Here is a 23,250-nt window from a genome sequence, read left to right on the forward strand (position 1 = left end):
CCTATTTGGAGTTGTCATACATTCATAAACCCATCAAAAACTATACTATTATACATTAGTGATGTCATGGTTTTGGCATATAAAGTATTTCAATTCTCTTAAGATTATGAAATCCAATCACAGATGGCATTTGAAGCTTTGAGGAAGCATGTTATTGCTGACATTTTCAGAACTAGATCTAATTAATAACCCAGATTCATTTTTCATCTCTAATTTTGACACTTATTAGTATCTCAAAGAATGGTTTCTGATTATAACAAATATTGGAAAGATCTCCAAGTATTAAAGTAGTTGATTCATTTTACTTTTGCAAATAACATTAAGGAGAATAAAAATGCCTACAGCTTTATTCAAGGTATGAAGTTTTTAAAAATCACAGATTTCTCTACTTAAAATTGTATGCTATTTGTTGAGATGACTATATTTGAAAATAAAATTTAAAATTAATGATTTTTCTAGAAAGTTAGATCAAATGGTGTAGTTTAAAGTGCCTCTTTAAGGGTGATAGATTGCTTTCTCTCCCACCCAGGGAAACTAATAATTGGGAAAAAAGAGTGAAAAAACAAGGAAATACAAAGGGTCCAGAAAAGGGTAACCAGGATGGTGAAGGGACTTGAGTCTAAGACATTTTGGATCCTTTGGAGGAAATGGAGAAAAGATAAGAGGAGAATATAAAAGTTATATGATAGTATGTAAAGGTGCTTAATGAGGAAAAGACATTAGACTTATTTTGTTCAGATCAAGAGGGCTGAATCAAGAGCAAAGGGTGAGAGTTACAAAGAAGGAAATGCCAGTCAGAAAAACCTTCCCAACAATTAAAGCCAAAAAGAGAATGCATGAGTAGAGTGACCTGCCTTCAGAGGTGGTACTTTCCTCCTCTTCTACCTAGTGTCTTTAAGCAGAGACTAAATGATTTTGTCTAAGGATTGGACCAGATGTTCACTGAGATAGGCATCTTTCAACAAAAATCCTGTGGTTTTGCAAACTGAATCTTCCTAAATATATTCTCTTGCTCAAAACCCTTCAATAGCCTCCCAACACCTAAATCTTCAAGACTGTTCAGTGAGAAATGCATGTCCCAACAAAACTGTAAACTTTACTTCCTGGTGTAGTACAAAGCTCACTAAAAGCATAACAAGATCTGATATTGTGGGATCAATAATTTAGAGCTGAAAGGCATGCTGAGAGGACATCTAGCACAATCTCCTCATTTTATAAAGGCCCAGACAAGGATGAATTGTCCAATGTCACACATGTTGTAAACATATCTAGGATTTGAAAAAGGGTCCCCCTCTTATTCTAAATCCACTGATCTGAATTTGACAAAATTCTAATTTCTTTTAGTTTCAGTTTCCTTATTGATAAAAGAGTCCTGAATTGCACATTACCTCTAAGATCCCAGTAGTGAATTTCTCTGATCAATTCTCTGATTCATTCCTATATAGGTTCATTAATCACCCATACTCTTACCTTTTCCTCTCTATCTCCCCTTATTCTTTTAACATTTAACCTTTTCATTATAGCAGGAAATCTCTTAATCTGCTTAACTATAATAGCAAATCTGTATTACAAATCTAACTGCTGCTTTATAACACTTTAAATTGTATTCTTGAAGTCATTTAAATCTGTTCTTTGTAATTATTGTTAACATGAATACACTACGGGTCCTATTTTCCAAATAAGATTTCAAGCTTCATAAAGTCTAGGATCATGTCTTATATTTCTCCGAGTCTCACCTTCCCCATGATCCTCCATGTCTTACATACAGATATATCAGATGCCAATAATAGTACTTGATACATATCCCAATGAGATCAAAGAAAAGGTTAAAACAATCATATGTACAAATATATTTATAATAATTCTATAGTGGCAAAGAATTGAAAATTGAAGGGATGACCATCAAATGGGATGAATGATGAAATACTATTATGCTATAAGATTATGATGAGCAGAGTGGAGCCAAGATTGAAGAAGAGAGACATCAAGCCAGCTAGCCAGCTAAATTCTCTCAATCCATCCAAACAACTTTAAAATAACTCTCCAAGTCAAATTATGGAGCAGCAGAGCCAACAAATGACCAGTGTGTGCCACTTTTCTAGTCTAAGATAATTTAAGAGGTTGTCAGGAGATGTCTGGCCCAGATTACACTCAGTATACCAGTGGTGGATCCAATGATGGATCTGAGGGGCACCTGAGACAGCACCAGCAACAGTAACTTAGGGTGCTCTCACACTAGGACAGTAAGGGAGTTAGACAACTGGTCAGAAACAGAATATGGGGAATCCTTTGCTAGCACTAATTGGCTACTCTGCTGCCCATACACAGTTCTAGATAACAGTTCCAGGACAAAGAGGAGCATTTATGATAAGTCCCAAAGGAGTTGGCCACTAGGGCCAAAAAGAGCATTAGTACGTGTAGCTGCAGAAAAACCCTTCTGGGGAAAGACCAATGAAGACCAGGAGAACACTAACCACACTATCTTGGAAACACTAAAAACTTGAAGGTCCCTAGAACTATCTCTGAAATCAGAAGTATAAAAAAGCTAAAGCTTAGAACAGTGCTTCTCTACTGCCAAGTTGAACAGAGCCCAAAATTTTAACATGAAGTTCAAAATCAAGAAAAAAACTGGAGGATTCTGGGAAGATGATGGAATAGGTCAATAAATAGTCCCCCCACAAACAGAACAAATTTGCAGCCTCATGGCAAACAAAGACTGATGAAAAAATCAAGAAGATTTGGGATAGAACAGGAATTCTCCAGGAATCCAAAAAGATCCTAAAAAAGACTCTAGGTCCAACAAGTATGCAGTGCAAACACCTCCAGATTTACTCCACAGAAATACTAAGTGGGGACCTTTGGTGGTAACTGGGTTTGGCTGGAGCATCTGTAGGAAGCACAGAAACATTCACTTCTTAGACAACAATTGGAGTTGAGGGTCTGAATTGGGAAGACTGAGGGAGCCTCAGCTGATTAGAAATGCCAGGCCCAGCTGTGCTGCACAGAATAACCCTGAGTAAGAAAGAACCAGCAAACCTGGTGAGTACAAAGGGAGTGGGAACAATTGGAACAAAAGGTTTTCCAATCGTCAATGCTGAAAAATTACCCATGCATATATCTTGTAAATAAAAAGCTATAATTTTAAAAAGTTATGCATTATGGAGATATTAGTTATTGTTATGTCTTTACATTTTAATATTTTGTTTTTAACAGGTAGGTAGAAGTATAGATATAATATATTTACATATAATGTAAAAGTTTAAAGCATTAAATGAAGTGCCTTTCCCATTCATCACTTGAATGAATCCGAAACTTTGTTATTCAATAAAAGATTCTATTAAACTAGGAGGGACAAACAAAATATTAAACTTTTCCCCTCCTTCCTCCATCCCTTCCCCCAGATGACAGATTGACCAATACATGTTAAATATGTTAAAGTATAAGTTAAATACAATATATGTATACATGTCCAAAGAGTTATTTTGCTGTACAAAAAGAATCGGACTTTGAAATAGTGTACAATTAGCCTGGGAAGGAAATCAAAAATGCAAGTGGACAAAAACTAGATGATGCCTATGTCCATCAGAACTGATCATCATATAGTATTGTTGTTGAAGTATATAATGATCTTCTGGTCCTGCTCATTTCACTCAGCATCAGTTCATGCAAGTCTCTCCAGGCTTTTCTGAAATCATCCTGCTGGTCATTTCTTACAGAACAATAATATTCCATAATATTCATATACCACAATTTATTCAGCCATTCTCCAACTGATGGGCATCCACTTAATTTCCAGTTTCTAGCCACTACAAAGAGGGCTGCCACAAACATTCTTGCACATACAGGTCCCTTTCCCTTCAAAAAAAAAAAAAAAAAAAAAAAAAAAAGGATTTTCATTGAATTCCCAGGCTTTCAGGATTCTGTTGCAAAAAGACGTGAACTTAATAGAAAATTTTGCATAAAAAATTCAAGAGAACATAAGTTATATCAAAGACTAATTATTACAAGGAACTCAATAAAGACAAATTGTTTATTTTTTATATGTGGAAATGTAAACTGTATGTCTAAGATTGTTATTAGTGAATGGGTAGCTTGAAAGACTGGGGTGGAGGTAAATATGATGTGATTCTAAAAAGCAAAGCTATGTAGGAAAAAGTAAAAAGAACAAGTATTTCATACTTGTTGAGGTAGAAGAGGAAGAACTGACACTGAGGAATTAAATGGGGGAGAAGAGTTGGAGTTCTAGAGCATTACTCTCATTGGGAATAAGTTAGAGACAGAACAACATATATATTTAGATGGGTATAAAAGTCTTCTAAAATTCAGATAGAAATAAGAGGGCAAGGGAGAAACGTTAGGGGAGAGAATAATGAAAGAATTTTAAGGACAGAGAGTTAAGTAATTGGAGGGCAAGGCAGGAGGTAGAAGAAAAGTAGAGGAACCAGGATGGATAGGAATAGTCGGTGAGAAAGATAGTGAGGAAAATAACAAATACTATGGCTTAGAATCTGAATTGGATGAATTCACCCATAAAATGGAGAGCAGATTAAAAATCTGAACTCAACAATATGCAAAAAGACCACTTTCCAATCAACACAGTATATTATAAGATCTGTCACTATGGTTACAATAAAGAAATTTTTTTAAATTACTAATTTAAAATATCTCCAAATGACATGATACTATGATATTAACAATGATGTTAAAAAAAAGACTACTTTCCTCTATTTGCAAATGATATTTTCTACTTTTAAAATATAATCATAAGCTTGATGATACTGCCACCAACTGTTAAAAATATGAACCACAGTGGAGTTTTAAGAGAGAAACAAAAGGAATGTTTTTTTAAGAGTCTTTTCCTAAGCCTTCAGTCATTTAAGATGCTAGGCATTCTTTTTACCTATACAGAAACAAAATAACTATTTAAGAGGTTTTGAAGTTTCTATACAGAATCCATAATCAATTTACATATCAAAATCATCACATGATATGAGAACTAAATTAAGTTTTAATATGAATGTCTAGCTTTATATTTTAAGTATTTCCTAAAACCCCAGAGAACTTTTAGAAAAGAAATCACAAGGCGATGAAGGAAGAAGAGAGAACCTGAAAGTTATTTTTTAAGTGAATGTTAAAAAATTTTGTTGGCATGTAACTGAGGAAAACAAATTAAAATTAGCCACATAAAAAAATGAAACCACATAATTCTGTAAACAACAGTCTAATAAATAGTGTTACGCTTTGGTTTTAATGTGCTACTATGAAATATCAAGAGAAACACAGACATTACACATAACACAAAGGTGTATTAATTCAAAATAATAGCAATTAGGCCACTAGAACAAGATAATTAATTATTGATTATTTTGATAAATGGCTAACAAAATATATGCATAAAACAAAAGGCTTAAGATTTCTTTTATTTTTACAAAGTTTGAAATCCTATATTTTAAGATAATAAAGTGTGGTGCTATGTGACACAAGCAGTTAAGGAACAAGTCTGGCACTGTATTTTATGAGCCAGCATTCAATTTTCAGGGACACTGGTGAAAAGTTCTTCTTGTCCAATTTCTCCATTTAAATATTAAAAATACCATCACTAAACTTTACACTTTGAGAAATTTCATATAAGATGTTTGTCATATAAGCAACCAAATAATATGTATTCATATAGTTCATTTTGAATAGAATTACTCTGTTATACAATAACTAATATTTATATAAAATGATTGATTATACATATATATATCATTTGATCCTCACAACAACCCTGAACAACAGAAATATGTTATCTTAGTTGATCCTCATAACAATCTTGTGAAGTAGGTGTTATTATTGCCATTTTACAACTAAGACTGAAAGAAGTTAAGTGATTTGCCGAGGCCACACCTCTAGTAAATATCACTGGACAGATCTGAGGCCTGGTCTTCCTGATTCCAAATCGTAAGTCATCTTCTCTGCTTTTAAGCATGTACTTCCATATACATTGACTAAATACATTTAAAATTACCAACAGAATCAAAGCATAAAGGAAAAAAGGAATTAACTTGAAGGCTGAGTTCTAATCAATTTATTTTAGTAATCCATAGCAACATTTGACATTAAAAGTAGGTCTAAAGGTATTTTACCGTCTTAACAGAACTCCTTTGTTTTTCTTCCCAAACACCACTGCTCAACTCCATCGTGCAATGAACATTTGTTTCTCTTTCATAGGATCCCAAAATCAATAACCTGAAATAAAAAAATGAAAAAAAAAAGGTCACTGAATTATCAAAACAAACATGCTCATTTTTACATTATCTTTCACCTAGCCATAAACTACTCAACACAGTGACAACAATTTTTTCCAATGTAGATACACAGAAAATAAAATTCAAATCAAGTTCTTGCTGCACCCTCTAGTGGAAGACATACAACCAAAACTAGGCAAAGTTCTTGCTTCAAATCATGGACTTACAAGGAAACTTAAATGGATCAAAATGTATTATCTACTTTTATAGCTAAGGCAGTGACTCCAATTAAGCTGAGTCAATCAATTAGTCACTGATTCAATAAACATGCACTTATTAGGTGATTACTATGTTTAAAGAAGCTACTGTGACAGACACTGAACATATTTACAAAGGCAAAAATTAAATAGGTCTACCTTTCCTGGAGTACTGAGAGATTATTTTTTTCTCACTAAAAAAATTTAAAGCAATCAAAATTGGATTTTTTTTTGGGGGGGGGCATAGGATTAAAATTTTTCATGAAAACAGTATCTGGGATTAGTATTGTCTAGTAGAATCTTTTATCAGTGTTCCTTTTTGCTCTATTTTCACACAGAAATCACAGCAGCATGTATACTGTGGAGAACTAAATAAATACTTAAATTTTTATGTCATTCTGGGGTACTGTGTTTACTTCATATAAACTAGAATGTCTGCACTGAAAAGGTAACACAATGTAATAATTACAATGTTTTCTGGAATTAAAGGAAATAAAATTATGGAAAATGAAATTAATTAGAGTAATATGGATTTCTATATTTAGTCTTATACTTAGTCTTTGTGATTATTTTGCTACTATACAAACTTGAGGAAATAAAACATATTAAAGAAATAAGAGAGCATTAGAAATTTTTAAAAAAGCAACTATTTTTGTGATATATCTAAATGCTAAAATAGATAAATGTAATTGAATGAAATGAGATATAATACTTAAAAATCACAAGAAGTCTGTGAAATTAAGTGCTTCAGGTTTTAACAATATAATATGATCAACATAGTGGCTGGTTTTTTAATATGTCCACAATAGTCACCATTTTCCATCTAAATACAAAATACCAAGGACTGTCCAACCTCCTTTTCTTTTTATTTACTCAGTGAGGTTCTGCTGCCTCTCTCTAGTAAAAAATAGTTAATAATTAACTATCAAATGAACTACACAATGCAATTTTTATACATTAGCCAGCTAGAGAAATCATGAAATTATTTTAGCTAATGAAGAATTCAAATTAACTTCTAAAATAAAAAGAAACACTCCTATAAAAATTTCTGTAAAATTTATTTTACTTTAGGAAAATTAAATAGAACAAAGCCTTGTGGGGAGATCCTATCTAATTTCTGACAATCCTTTAAGCCTCAATTTAAATGTCAGCTCCTTGGTGAAACCTTCACTGATTCCCAGCCAAAAGTCAATTCCATATGATAAATACTTTATTAAGTACTTACTATGTGTATCAAGCATTGCTGACACTAAACAAGAACTACAATAAGTCTATGTCTTCAAAGAGCTCCCATTTTATACAGGGATAAGTAAACATAAAAATAAACAAACTAAATTAAAAGCAATTTCAGGAGGGAAGAATATGGTAACAATTGGGCAGGGGAGGTGGGATTGAGAGGCCTAATTTTAGGAAATGGAAGTTGAACATAAACTTAAAATGGAGGCTAGAGATTCCTATATATATATGATCTATATATATTCCTATATATATATATTATATGATGAGAACATTCCAGAGGTAGAATCAGTCTATGCAGATTCAAGAAGAGACAGGGACATACATGGGCAAGTTAGCCAATTTGAGTGGAATAAAGAGTAAAGGTAAAATGGGAAATCGCGTGAACTAAAAATAGATTGGAATAAGATCATTAAAGACTTTAAATGCTAAAGGGATCTTGACTCTCTGTCTTCTTAGGCAATGTAGTAAAATTGATGAACCCCCTTCTCACTTTAACAACATGCCAAATTTCAATAAGAAGTTAGTAAAAAATACAGATACATTTTTTCTCCTATCCTTACATAATTATTCACAAATCCCTTATTCAGGAACTCCAAATTAAGAACCTCTGTGCTAAGGATAATAAAGAGCAACTGACTTTTTGAATAGGGAAATATGGGCAAACCCATTTTTAGGAATATCAGTTTTGCTGCTATGTGGAAGATGTATCAAAAAAGGGGAAGGACTGGAAGAGCAATTAGAAGGCTATGTAAGTGAAAAGAAAGGGACAGATACAAGCAGAACAAAAAAGATTTGGCAGTGAGCTGGAGTCAAGGAAGTAAAGAGCAAAAGAAAAGTTAAGGAAGATTCTGAGGTTCTTAGTTGGGCGATTAAACCAATAGTGGTACTTATTAAACTATGGGGAACTTACGAGGAGGAGTTTTTCGGGGAATAAAATGGTAAGTTCTATTTTAGACACAACTTTGAGAAGCCTATGGAATATCTAATTTGATGTGACTAATAGCTGGTCGAATATGTGGGAGGAAAGGTCTAGGCTACATTTGAAAGCTTAAAAGTCATTTACATAAAGATGAAATCTGTACCTCTGAAAGACGATGAGATCACCTGGAGTGTGAATGGGTAAGGGCGCTACACACAGCCTGGGGGTACATTCAAACATGGAATGGGTCATAATTGAGGAATTGTCTGTCAGGTATGAGGGAGAATCACAATGGAACACTATCATGAAAAGCCAAGGAAGAAAAAATATCCAGAAAGAGAGACTGTAAAGAAGTGAAGGATTTTAAAAAAAAGACTTTTGATGTTTATAATTAAGAGATCATTGGTAAGAGCAATTTCATTCAAATGGTGAGGTAGAAGGTCATACTGCAAAGGGACCTCTGATGTTATCTAAGTCAATCAGTACCATACAGATTCAGGAAACCTTCTCTACAATATCCCTAGTAAGTAATTCCCTAATCTCAGGGGGAAAAAAAAACCCATCACCTCCTGAGTCAGGCCATTCCCACTTTAACAGCTGTTGGGAAATAGGATGATATTGGGTTTGGAGACAGGAGGACCTGGCTTCAAACTCCATGATATTTTATTATTATCTATAGAACCTTGGACAAGTTACTGGGCCTCAGTTTCTTCATTAGCAAAATGATTAGGTGAAAATCAAAGCAAAAAAAAGATGAAAGCAAAATGACTCCTGAATTCCTTTACTGTTCTCAACCTATGATCCTAAGGTCAGCTACACTCATTGTCATACTCCTCCTCCTGCTCCTGGCTGCCCTACAATTTTTAAAAAATTTTTTTCCAAATATATGCAAAAGTAGTCCTCACATTAACCTTTGCAAAATCTTGTGTTCCGAATTTTTCTCCTTTCTTGTCCCTCCCCCATCCACTAGACAACAAGCAATTCAATATAGGCTAAATGTGCAATTCTTCTAAACAACTCTCCATATTCATCATGCTATTCAAGAAAAATCAGATTAAATGGGGAAAAAAATTAGAAAAAACAACAACAAGCAAACCTCAACACAAACACAATAATATGGAAATGCTATGCTTTGATCCACATTCAGTCTCCATAGTTCTCTCTTTTTCTCTCTCTGGATTCAGATGGCTCTATCAAGTCTACTAGAATTCGCCTAAATCACTGTATTGTAGAAAAGAGCCAAGCTCATCAGAATTGATCATCGTATAATCTTGCTATTCTTGTATATAACATTCTCCTGGTTCTACTCACTTCATTTAGCGTCTGTTATGAAAGTCTTTCCAGGCCTTTCTGAAATCAGCCTGCTGATCGTTTCTTAAAGAACTTAGTTATTTCCCATCTGATCACTACATAAGTTTGCCTATACTTTTTTCAAATGTGCCAAGTAAAATCTCTTCCCTCTCAATACCTTTCTTTTTCAGAACGACATGGACTTTTGCTTTTTTTTTTTTTTCTTTTTTGCATACCTCCAAAATATTTTGTTCTGTGCTTTGCATTCAAAACATGAATAAATGACCGAGTTAACAAAAAAATCAATATATCAAACAGCAACCTAGCATCTGGCATGAAGTATGTAAAGAGTACAATGATACATTGATTAGAAGGGCTCTTGGATAGTGGAACTCTGGCAACAAGCCTATGAAATACAGGTTAAAACTTGGGTAGAGACATATGAGTTTATGAGAAAACTCAGTGCAAGGACATAATAAGGCAGCTTAATAATATACATTGAGCATATCATGGAGATAAGGCAATACAAAGAATGGAGGAAATACACACATATGTATGTATACACATGTAATTTATATGTTTGTGTGTGTGTATTGATATAGCTTTATTTTTATGAATAGGACAGGTTTGATTACCTTGTTGAGTTAAGATTCTGATGGATTTTTTTTAAACTATTCTTACTATTTATTGTATCACTTTATATATGTATTTTGAAGCAGAGGCTGACTCAGTTCATTTCTGATAATTATACAGTTTCTTGAAATGCATCTTGTACACTGTTATGAGTCAGAACCCTGAACTTGAAACAAGGATTCTTACAAGGTGCTAAGTCAGTGGAATTGATGAGACAATGGTTATCTAGTTTATCATGGTGATTAATAGTTCTCTAAGTTCAGTATGATTGAATTAATCTTACAACAAATAATGGTTTCCTAGTGATATAATGATTGGTTTATACTTAGAACAGAGCATATAAGCCAGGGGGGAACTAGGAGAAATTCAATTCCATCTTCGGTCAGGTTCCTGGTGGCTGGCCTGGCCTCCTGCATTTTCTCCACTGAAACCAAATCCCCTCTGAAGGCCAGGAGAAAAATAGCTGAGTACCAGGCAAAGGCAATAATAAAGACTTTTGGACTTTAACACACCTGGCTATACTTGTGGTGACTAATCTACTGAAAAAACTGCCCCAGAGACCACCAGAAAACTAAAAAAAGAACATTATAGTACAAGTATCATGAGCCTATATATATCACTAACAAAACATATCAATTCTTCCTCACTAATGTAAATATCTCCTTGTGTTTTCCCCTTCCATTTCCTTGCTACCACCCTATCACAGGTTCCTAGCAACTAATTCCTAGAATCTTCAAATTTAACTCTTTTCTTCCAGGTTCTATTCTACACCTAATTTATCCTAAACATCTACTGCCAGATGATTTTTCTCCCTATCTGATCATATGACTTCACTATTCAAACTTTTCCTTGATTTCCCAAAGTCTACTGAATAACTTTGCATTCAAATGATCCCAAATAACCTTTCCAAAGCAAACTTACTACCTTCAGCTAGACTGATAAATTGTTTCAAAGGAACCCTATGTATTCCTGTTGTTTCTAAATCTTTACTTATCCCATTTTCCACTTTATGCAATAACATTCTCTTTCTATATTCACATTCTACTTAACCTTCAAGACCTAGTTCAAATCTAATCTTTTCCTTGATCATACAGTTCAATGATCTCTCTCTCCTATAAGCACCTTATGGAAATGCTATTTGAATAACTCTTTTGGCACTAACCCTTTTATATTTCAATTAAGCTTTTGCTTCACATATATTTTATCTTGTCTGATTTTAAGTTCTTTATAAGTAACTAATATGTCTTGCATCAGTGAAGCAGATGCTCAATGACTATTTAAGGAATGAATTGTCAATTGAGGAGGGGGTATCCTACCATGTAAAGCAAGAGTCCTCAAACTTTTTAAATAGGGGGCCAGTTCACTGTCCCTCAGACTGTAGGAGGGCCAGACTATAGTAAAAACAAAAACTTTGTTTTGTGGGCCTTTAAATAAAGAAACTTCATAGCCCTGGGTGAGGGGGATAAACGTCTTCAGCTGCAGCATTTGGCCCGCAGCCATAGTTTGAGGACTCCTGGTGTAAAGCTTTGCATCAATATAGTAAAATGCAATAAACACTTATTAGATGCCTATTATGTAACAGGCACTGAATCTATAGTACATAAATTTTATTCAAAACATTCAAGTTTAATTTTATAGTGTGATATTGAAATATTACAAGGGAGATAATATCCTCAATTAGAATTCTTACTTAAAAAAAAATTTTTTACAGCTAATTTTTAGAAGTATATTAAGGTCCATACATAATGCAAGCCAACATCACACTGAGAACAGTTACATTTCTAGGCATGGCATTTAAAAATTCTGTACCCTAAGTCCTTTTATTAGGTCTAGCATGCAGCAGGTGTTTACAGAAGATGTTGTTGATTGACCTACAAACAATATTATATTGAAACATCACATAAGAGGAAATTAACAAATTAAGACTGATAAAATTTTAAACTGGGAACTTCAGAAAGCAGCTGTCAATCAAAAATCAGCATGGTTATTTGAGAAACATTTGACTGTACCCTTGAAAAATTTTTAAAGAGGCTGGAAAAAATATAGCTGGTATAATTAATCTGCAAGTACAAATAAACCAGATCCACAGTCCTGGACAGGATTTTGAGATGACAACTAAGGCATATCAAAATGTATGCATTTATATTATCTTTAAAGAGAAGATTTAGACTAATGCAGACAAGATTAGAAGGAAAACAATAAACTGGGAAAACATTTTTACAGTCAAAGGTTCTGATAAAGGACTCATTTCCAAAATATATAGAGAATTGACTCTATAAGAAAACAAGCCATTCTCCAATTGATAAATGGTCAAAGGATATGAACAGACAATTCTCAGATGAAGAAATTGAAAGTATTTCTAGCCATATGAAAATATGCTCCAAGTCATTATTAATTAGAGAAACGCAAATTAAGACAACTCTGAGATACCACTACATACCTGTCAGACTGGCTACAATGACAGGGAAAGATAATGTGGAATGTTGGAGGGGATGTGGGAAAACAGGGACACTGATACATTGTTGGGGGAATTGTGAATACATCCAGCCATTGTGGAGAGCAATTTGGAACTATGCTCAAAAAGTTATCAAACTGGGCATATCCTTTGATCCAGCAGTGTTTCTACTGGGCTTATACCCCAAAGAGATACTAAAGAAGGGAACGGCATCTGTATGTGCACGAATGTTTGTGGCAGCCCTGTTTGTAGTGGTTAGAAGCTGAAAAATGACTGGATACCCATCAATTGGAGAATGGTTGAGTAAATTGTGGTATATGAATGTTATGGAATATTATTGTTCTGTAAGAAATGACCAGCAGGATGAATACAGAGAGGATTGGCGAGACTTACATGAACAAATGCTAAGTGAAATGAGCAGAACCAGGAGATCATTATATACCTCAACCAGGAGATCATTATATACCTCAACAACGATACTGTATGAGGATGTATTCTGATGGAATCACTTGATCAAGGATGGACAGAAGCAACTACACCCAAAGAAAAAACACTGGGAAATGAATGTAGACTGCTTGCATTTTTGTCTTTCTTCCCAGGTTATTTTTACCTTCTGAATCCAATTCTTCTTGGGCAACAAGAGAACTGTTCAGTTCTATACACATATATTGTATCTAGGATACACTGTGACATATTTAACTTGTATAGGACTGCTTGCCATCTGGAGGAGGGGGTGAAGGGAGGGAGGGGAAAAGTCGGAACAGAAGTGAGTGCAAGGGATAATGTTGTAAAAAAATTACCCAGGCATGGGCTCTGTCAATAAAAAGTTATAATAATAAAAAAAAAAAAAAAAAAAAAGAGAGAATTTAGAAGATTATAAATTATTTTAAAACTTTTCTAGGTAATCTATACCAGGGATCAAATGTCCAGGGACTAAACCAGATTAAAATGTAATTGGGAAATATTTAACAAAACTAATAAAAATGCAATAAAATATGTTAATTTGCGGTTTTCTAAATCAATATGTGGTCCACTGGGACCTTAACTTAAGTTTGAAACCACTGGTCTTGAATTTTTGAACAACCTGCACTGGTACATTCTCTTTTCTAACTTTTGTTTCTTGTTGATCTAATAAACTGATGGTCTAGCTATACTCTATAGCAGGGGTCCTCAAACTACAGCCCGTGGGCCAGATGCAGCAGCTGAAGACATTTATCCCCTTCACCCAGGGCAATGAAGTTTCTTTATTTAAAGGCCCACAAAACAAAGTTTTTGTTTTTACTATGGTCTGGCCCTCCAACAGTCTGAGAGACAGTGAACTGGCCCCTTATTTAAAAAGTTTGAGGACTCCTGTTATAGCTTACTCAGGAATGAAGAAAACTTTTTCTAATCTAATAAGACCCTAAGACCCTTCAAATCAAAACTGTCCATGACTAAAATCAACTTCTAACTAATTCTCATACTGGAGAAAAAGTCAAATCCTCATTATCGGCTACATATTTATACTATATGCATCCCAAGATATGAAAAAAGTTAAATCATTTAACAAATAAGTTACCAGTTACTTGGGTCTTTTCAAAATACATGTATGGGAGGACACTAACAAGAAGTCAAAGGATATAAACAGCGAGGGATTAGTTATAATCTACACTGTTAAATGGAATGACAACACAGATCGGATCAATTGCAGTGTGGGAATAGTTGTTCAGTTATTTCACTTATGTCCAATTCTTCATGATCCCATTGAGATTTTCTTGGAAGAGATACTGGAATGGTTTGCCATCTCCTTCTCCAGCTCATTTTATGATGAGGAAATTGAGGCAGGCAGGATTAAGTGTCCCAGAGTCACACAGCAAGTAAATGTCTGAGGCAGATTTGACCTCAAGTCTGACGTCAGGCTAGCGTGCTATCCATTGTGCCACCTCGCTATCCCCTAGTGGGAGTACTACCAGAAATTAAACATTATTATAAAACAATCATCAAAACTTGGCTGAAAATTAGAAAAGAAAAATTAAGATTAGATCTGCAAAACTGAAATATAAACAGACCAGTGTTCAATAAACCCAAGATTATTAACTTCTTCAAACTAACCAAAAAGCACCATTAAATTTCCATAATATACACAAAAAGCTCCAAATGAATAATCAACCTAAATATAAATGTCATTATTATGTATTTTTTTAAAATGTTGCTTTGTTCAGAAGAAATGATCAACATTCTATCAATACTCTGTAATGTTAATCATTTATTTTGTTCAGTGATATTTTTAACATCAAAAGTATTTTTAAAAAATCAGAAGTACAGAAAAACTGATTTAACACACCTTATTTGTCCTTTGAAATGTAAGGTGCTCCACAAATAAACCATGACACATTATGGAAGCTTTGTTTTCAGAGAACCTATGTTCAAATCCCAACTGTTATTTTTACCATGTGTATGATGCTGCAGAAGTTACTTAGGATGGCTATGTCTTGGTTTCCACATGCGTGGAGAAAAAGAATTGGACTAGATCAAAGCTTCTAAAACTGTGTCATGACCTGATATTGGGTGGCATAACAATGTGATAATCACAAAATTATGATTTATTATCAAATGTTTGATTTTTATGCCTTTTTTATAGACCTGTATACCAGAAGTTGCATAAAAATTTCTTGGGCAAAAAGTGGCTGCAAGTGGAAAAAGTTTAACATGTCCTGGACCAGAATAGACATCATCTATTCTTTATGGGACAAGTAGGTAGCATAGTGAATAGAACATCAGCCGTGGAGTCAGAAAGACCTGAGTTCAAATGTGATCTCAGGCATTTACTACCTGTGTGACACTTAATCCTCCAGCTCCCCCCCCCAAAAAAAAAAACACCTCAAAATATCTGTTTTAGCATTTGTTTTATGATTCTATAACTATATATATTATATATATTAGAGGCTTAAAATATCAATTCTACCTTCTCAACACCAATATAAAGTAATTTAATGTAACTTATTCATGGACAAGAAAAACAAACTTTTTAGCCAATCAAAACAGAACTACAGGTATGAGACAAATCTCAAATATAAGAGATGTTTCAACTGATTTAAACTAGCAGGGTTTTTTTTTTTTTAATGTCTTTAGTATTTTACATACTCAGTTTTTCCTAGTATTCCTCCTCCCTCTCCCAGGGAGCTATTCCATATAATGGGAAAAGAGGAAAAAAAAAACCAAAAACTGGCACAACCATTCAGTAAGTTGAAAAAGTATGAAACATGCAATGAACAATTCTTATGAAACTGCCAATTCCATGAACAGATGGATTAGGGGTGTCCTTTCATCTTTCTTTTTTGAGTCATGCTAGATTGTTAACATCTTACTACAGTCATTTTTAGGTTTTTGGTGTAGTTTTCTCTTCATCTATACTGTGGCAGTCACTGGCTGTTTTCTTGGCTCTTTTTTAACTTCACTGTGCATCAATTCATGTAGATCTCTCCATGCTTCTCTATCCATATTCATAATTTCTTACAAAACAGTAGCATTCCATTGTTGTTGTTCAGTCACATCTGACTCTACATGACCCCCATTTGGGACTTTCTTTGCAAAGATACTGGGGTGTTTTGCCATTTCCTTTTTTTCCAGCTCATTCTACAGATAAGACAACTAAGACCAATAGGGTTATGAAGGGACTTGCCAGAGTCACACAATTATTAAGTGTTTGAGGCGAGATTTAAACTGAGAAAGATAAATCATGCTGATTCCTAGATCAACACTCTATTCCTTACACCTTCCAGTAACCCACAGAAATCCATTACATATCATAATTTGTTTAGCTATTCTCAGGACATCTGTCTTGTTTTCATAAAAAAAAAAAAAAAGTACTGCTATAAATATTTCAAATATATATGGGTACTTTCTTATCAATGGCTTTCTTAAGATAGGAATGCAGAGAGAAACTGAGTCAAAAGGCCTGGATGTTTTAATTACTTATTTGGATAATTCCAAATTGCTTTTCAAAATGATTATACCAATTCAGAGCTCCATCAATGATGTATTAGTGTCTGCATTGGTGGTGGAGTCTTGAACTAAGAGAACAATTTGGAACTATGACCAAAGGGCTACAAAACTCTATATATCCTTGAATTTAGCAGTCGCATGACTGGGTCTGTATCCTAAAGAATCATAAAAGAAGGAAAAAGACCCACATGTACAAAAATGTTCGTAGCAGACTTTTTGCAGTGGCAAGAAACTGGAAAGTGAGTGGATGCCTATCAGTTGGAAAATAAGTTGGAATAAGCTATGGTAAATGAATGTAATGGAATATTATTGTTCTATAAGAAATGATGAGCAGGATGATTTCAGAAAACCCTGGAAAGACTTACATGAACTGATGCCAAGTAAAGTGAGCAAAACCAAGAAAACACTGAATACAGTAACAGCAAAATTATATGAACATCAAAACTGTGATGGATTTGGCTTTTCTTAGCAATGCAGTGATTCAAAACAATTTCAATAAATGTGGGAAGGAAAATGACATCCGCATCCAGAGAGAGAAGTATGGAGACTAAATGTGGATCAAAGCATAGTATTTCACCTTTTTGTTTGCTTTCTTTCTAATAGTTTTTCCTTTTTGCTCTGATTTTCTTGTACAACACGACTAATATGGCATATGTTTAAAAGGATTACAAATGGTTAATCTATATTGGATTGCTTGCTACCTTGGGGAAGAGAGAGAAGGGAGAGAGGGAGAAAAATTTGGAATACAAAGTTTTACAAAAATGAATGTTGAAAGCTATCTTTACATATATTTGGAAAAATAAAATACCACTGAGAAAAACAAACAATGATAAATATCCTGTCAACCCACAATCCTCCCAATATTGACTATTGTCCTTTCTTGGTAATTTTTGACAATTTGCAAGGTGGGAAGTGAACCAACTTCATGGTATTGTGATTTGCATTTTTCCAATTATTAGTGATTTGGAACATTCTTTCATTGGTTGTCAATACATTCAATTTTTCTTTTAAAAATTATATATTCCTATCCTTTAACCAGTTATCTACTGAACATAAATTAATTTAATATATCAAGTCAACATTTCAAAGAACCAATTTCTATGAAGAAAATCTACATTTCCCAAAAGTATTATTTTACTATCAATTTTTAAAATGTTAAAATTTTAAGCATTCAATGGTGATAGAACTTTTCAATACTTAAAGGTTTTTAAATTTTATCATCTGTTTACTGATGAGGTTTAATTAAAATAAAGATATCCCTGCAGCTACACAATGACTTGGAAAATGACAAATTAACATTACCTATGTTATACTATATTTTTACATATTTTCCTAAATATTTCTCAATTACATTTTAATCTGGTTGGGTCTTTAATTTGACAGCTATGGTTGTGAAGACTGACTATAGTTATGGCATGTTACCACTAAGATGATAAAACTTTCTGAACTGGTTAGGCTGATTTTCTACATATAATTTATCAAATTAACACATGTTATATAGTAGTTTAAATAGAAAAAAATAAATAGTTTAAACCTTAAAATTTCAATTTTCCCCAGCAATTCAAAGTGGATTTGACCTCCATAAAACAACATTATACTAATTATTAGTATAATTACTATTATATATAGTATATATTATTATTTATTTATATTGATTTTTATTTATTTATATTGATTATATTTATATTAATTATATCATATATATTATATATCATATATTATATTAAAAACATTAACATTCAGTTGAAAAGATTTATATTACTGCTCCTATTTGAAATTATAAAAATAAAATTTAAAACTAGTTTTGGCCACCATAAGCATGACAAAATGTCTATTTATAACAGTCATTTGCACTATTAAACTTGTGACAGTGGATTATTTTATATTTCTTCCAATGCCAAAATCTGTTCTCAATTAGCAAAAACAACTCAGTAAGTGTGTGTGTGAGTGCCATGCACAGAAGTACATTGTAAAATGCTGCTGATAAAAACATTCAATTTATTTTTGCAGGACATATAACAAAGGCTTTGGAAGTTAAACAAAAGCATCAAAATACAAATTATCTGCTCCACATTTTATTCAAGAGACTTTCTACAAATCACAAAATGAGACATTCATAGAAAATCCCATGATAACAAAAGTAAATTGATCTATGTACCATTCTGGCAAATTTTTAAACAGGTCTTTGTTCAAAGAGGAGAAAATGAATTATGAAAATGTATATTTAAAAATTAATAACCTAGAAATCAACAGTCCATTCATTATAAAAAGATAATTCAAAATTAAAAGTATCTATGTTTTTCCATGGCTCTTTTTCAAAATGTAATTGATAGTTTTGCTGAGGTGAACTTTTTAAATACAATGTCATCTCTGAATCCTTAATAGATTTTTCTAAGAGTTTTTATCACTAATAATAAGAAAACAGCTAAAGGTTAAACTTAGCAATCAAAAGTAGAAAGTGCTTGTGTGACTGCTTGTGTGACTAGATATCCCTAAATTCAATCTAAAAACATGTAAACAAAATCCTTAAATATAAAATTTTTCATTTTTATACCTCCAGTTAGCTTTCTAGTCTTTCAAGCTTTCAATTCTTTTTTTTTTTTTTTTTTTTAAATTCTTGGGGCTATTTCAAAGTAACCCAAATGATTTTGTATTAATTACTTTCTGAAGAAAAGGGTGCTGGGTCTGAAGTCAAAGAAGCAGGACTCAAATTCTAGTTCTGATACTTAGCAGTGATGTGACCCTGGGCAAACAATCCACTTTACACTATTAAGGCTCATCTGATCATCTATAAAATCAAGACAATGGACTAAAGAATTTCTGGGGTCCCTTCTAACTCTAAAAAAGTCTATGGCTCTATAGTCTTAGAATCTTGTTGAGAGGAAAAAAGATACCAAGTCAAATCTCTCTGGCCACTTTGAAAGCCACAAGTGATCTGAAACATCTTAGCTATCAACTTCTTCCTCCAAATTCAATTTTCTACTTGCATATTATTTTTTAAATAAATATACGGGAGAACATCCAACTTTCTAAATCTTTCTAAAATGTTTTAAGACTTGTCTGCAGCTCTAAGAAATCAATTAGCTCTACCTATGTCAACCTTCCTATAGTCTTTTCTTCTAATAAAGTGTTTAAATGCATCTTTGAATTGGAGTAGATTATTTTAGTCTATTGACTAGCATTGAAATTTAAAATCCTATAGAGGAGGAGTCAATCAACACAGCAAATTTAGTATTAAGGAGTTTTCCTATAACTTATCACAATATATGGACAATCCTTTAATCTATTTGAAAAGACCTTAGTATTCAGGGCTATTGGATGAAAGACAGATAGGTTATGCCAAACAAGGAAAAAAATTTTGTGATTGATCCAAAAGATTAAGTCACTCCTCTTTGTTGATATTCTGAGGGAGTTAGAAGAGAAGTGCAATTGCCCTCTCATTCAGCCATACAAGCTGTGAGTAAATGGTACCTCTTCTTCTTTTGTACTATTCTTTCCTGATCTTAGGTGAAAGAATATTCTGAGATAAAGAATATTCTGAGATGAATGTTCAGGTGACAATGGAGTCAGGAGTTCAGGAGAGTCAAAAGTCCCAATGGAAAGCACAAGCAGTGGCTGTGGCTGCTATAGTGACAGTGTCTAATAACAAAAGTATCACTTGCTGATAAATGTGATAAGACGGTCCTTCAAAGATGGTGACACTTTCAGAGAAACTCTTTAGGACCTACAGAAGTGCTGGCTGTGAATTCTCAAGGGGCTTAGCAGAGAACTATACCTAAAAGAAACTTTATGAAAATCCCAGGAAAAAAGGCTAGGAGCCCCTTTGCCACAAGGGTTCCCTATACAAGTGCCTCAAACTTTTGAACTTGAGTATACTCTCACTAGGAAGAAATGAACAAAAGGAGTATGAAGCAGATATTTAATATGAATTCTTTTTACTATAACCATTTTGGTAAATTCCTTTGCTAAATACTAACTGAAGCTTTGATGTCAATGAGATGCACACTAGAGGAGTTTGGCATACCAGGATGTAAAAAGCAGTGACCCCTCTTAGAACTCTAGTGAATGTGAGTACAGGTAAGAAAGGAGCTCCCATCTTATACAGAGGAGAGGAGCTTCATGTAAAATAATCTTGCTATCATTAACACTTAAAATATTGCAGTAGAGATTCACTACCTGGGACTCTTGTATACTAGCTTTATGAGTTTCAGTAAAAAAGGATGGGCAATTCCCTCTTCATTTAGATTTAGCCTCAGGTCAAACTGAGACTTGTTAAAGATCTTAGCTTAAAAAGGCTAGGATCTCCCTAGCCTAGGATCCAGAGCCATCTCCAGTCTTCCTGATCTGTATCTTGTCACTGGACCCAGATGGCTCTGGAAGGGAAAGTGAGGCAGGTGACCTTGCCCAACCCTCCCTTACTTAAATCCAATTCATTTGAAAGTCATGGTATCATTTCCCTGATGTCACTGTCCATTTAGAGAACAAAGGACAGACGACAACAACAACAATTGGGTCACACTGTTTTTCCAGAGAGTTTTCTTCAAATTCAAACCAGTTCCTTTAAAGTAACCTTTGTCTGAATGTCAATCCAACTATTTCAAGTAATGTACTTGGTGTACTATAAGGGCTCATGTATGTGTATATATTTTTTCTTTTAAGGTGATCTAGCTTTGCTTGCTGGGTTAACTCAAGTACTTAGTAAGTGCTTGCTTACAAGCTCAATATTATGCTAAATGATGGGAATACACATAAAAGCAAACAAGATGTTACTAGATCTCAAAAAGCTTATATTCAAATTGCAGAATACATTAAGGGAATTCTAAAAGAAGAGTGGAGGGGAGAAATTTAGTAAGTATTGGGGAGGCCAGGTAGAAAGCTAGATTAGACAAAACTCACTTTTCAGAGTTTACCTGTAAAACTAAAGATTCAGAGAAATCAACCCCAAGTACCTAATTTCTTTTGGGATTTACTTGATCTTTCTCTTAACTAAGTCCACTTAGCCAAGGGATGTGTATAGACATTCAATTCATATTTCCCAGGTAATGTAGGAATTCCTGGAGAAATCGTGGTTATCCTACCTTGTTTTAGGGGCCTACAGAATTTTGCTATGTTCCAAGTATGATGGAACACCCTAGACATGTTTTGTCCAGACCTCTACTTTGCCTCCTCATATGTAACTCCTCATTGTTGCAAAAACTCAAAAAAATTTTTTTAGGAGAAAGTACCATGTCATGGGCAAAGTGGACCTGTTCAGCACCAACACCAACAACTTGCCCTGCAATGAATTTCATGAGGACTACACAAAGAAGAAAATTAGCCACAAGGTAAGCTTTGATCCCACATGTTACTCACTACCACTGTACTTTATATTTGGTAAACCCATTCTCCCTACGAAAAGCACAAGGGCCAAAGTAAACATGAGTATACACACTTGGAGTGACAAAAATGTTTTCTTTTTTAAAAAAATATTTATTTTTTCTAGTTCATGTAAAAATAACATATCATTTACAATTTCAATTAGATTGTCAGATTTGTTGGCATACAATTGGGCAAAACAGCTCCTAAATACTGCTTTAATTTCTTATTCATTAGTGGCAAATTCATTCTTTTCATTTTTGATGTTGGTAATTTTTTTCCTTTCCTTTTTCTAATCAAATGAACTATAGTTATCTATTTTGTTGCTTTTTCATAAAACCAACTCTTAGTCTTATTAGTTTAATAGTTTTCTTACAGTTTTATTAATATCTCTCCTTTGAGTTTCAGAATTTCTAATCTGGTATTTACTTGAGGGGTTTTTAATTTGTTCTTTGTCTAGCTTTTTAGTTACATGCCGAATTTACTGATCTCTTTCCCTATTTATTCACTATTTAGAGATAAAAAATTTCCCCTAAAAACTGCTTTGGCTGATCCCACAGGTTCTTCTATGTTGTCTCATTATTGTCATTCTCTTAGATGAAATTACTGTTTGTGGTCTATCCACTATGACACCTAGCTGCCCCCTTGATTGTTTCTCTAATTTGTTGTTTGATTCACTCATTCTTTAGAATTACATTATTTAATTTCCAATTGGCTTTTACCTTATCTTTCCCTGGCCATTTATTGAATGTAATTTTTATTGCATTATAATCTGAAAAGGAAGCATTTACTATTTCTGCCTTTCTGCATTTGATGGTGAGATTTTTATCCCTTAGTACATGGACAATTTTTGTGTAGGTGCTATGTATTGATGAGGAAAAAGTATAT

The 23,250-nt window shown here is 33.5% G+C and overlaps 1 protein-coding gene across 3 annotated transcripts in view; it reads right to left on the bottom strand.

Moving 5' to 3' along the window:
• The window catches only part of PDZD8 (PDZ domain containing 8), a 104,525-nt gene that overhangs the window by 51,072 nt on the left and 30,203 nt on the right, over window positions 1-23,250 (bottom strand). For all 3 annotated transcript variants that reach the window (XR_004232488.1, XM_031955933.1, XM_031955932.1), the window contains exon 3: window positions 6,129-6,231. Coding sequence is in view for 2 of the 3 variants with exons in the window: in XM_031955933.1 (XP_031811793.1) it covers window positions 6,129-6,231 (103 nt within the window). In the remaining variant the exon portion in view is untranslated. The remainder of the gene's footprint in view (window positions 1-6,128; window positions 6,232-23,250) is intronic.

Source organism: Sarcophilus harrisii, chromosome 2, assembly GCF_902635505.1.
Source record: "Sarcophilus harrisii chromosome 2, mSarHar1.11, whole genome shotgun sequence".
Taxonomy (NCBI): Eukaryota; Metazoa; Chordata; class Mammalia; order Dasyuromorphia; family Dasyuridae; genus Sarcophilus; species Sarcophilus harrisii.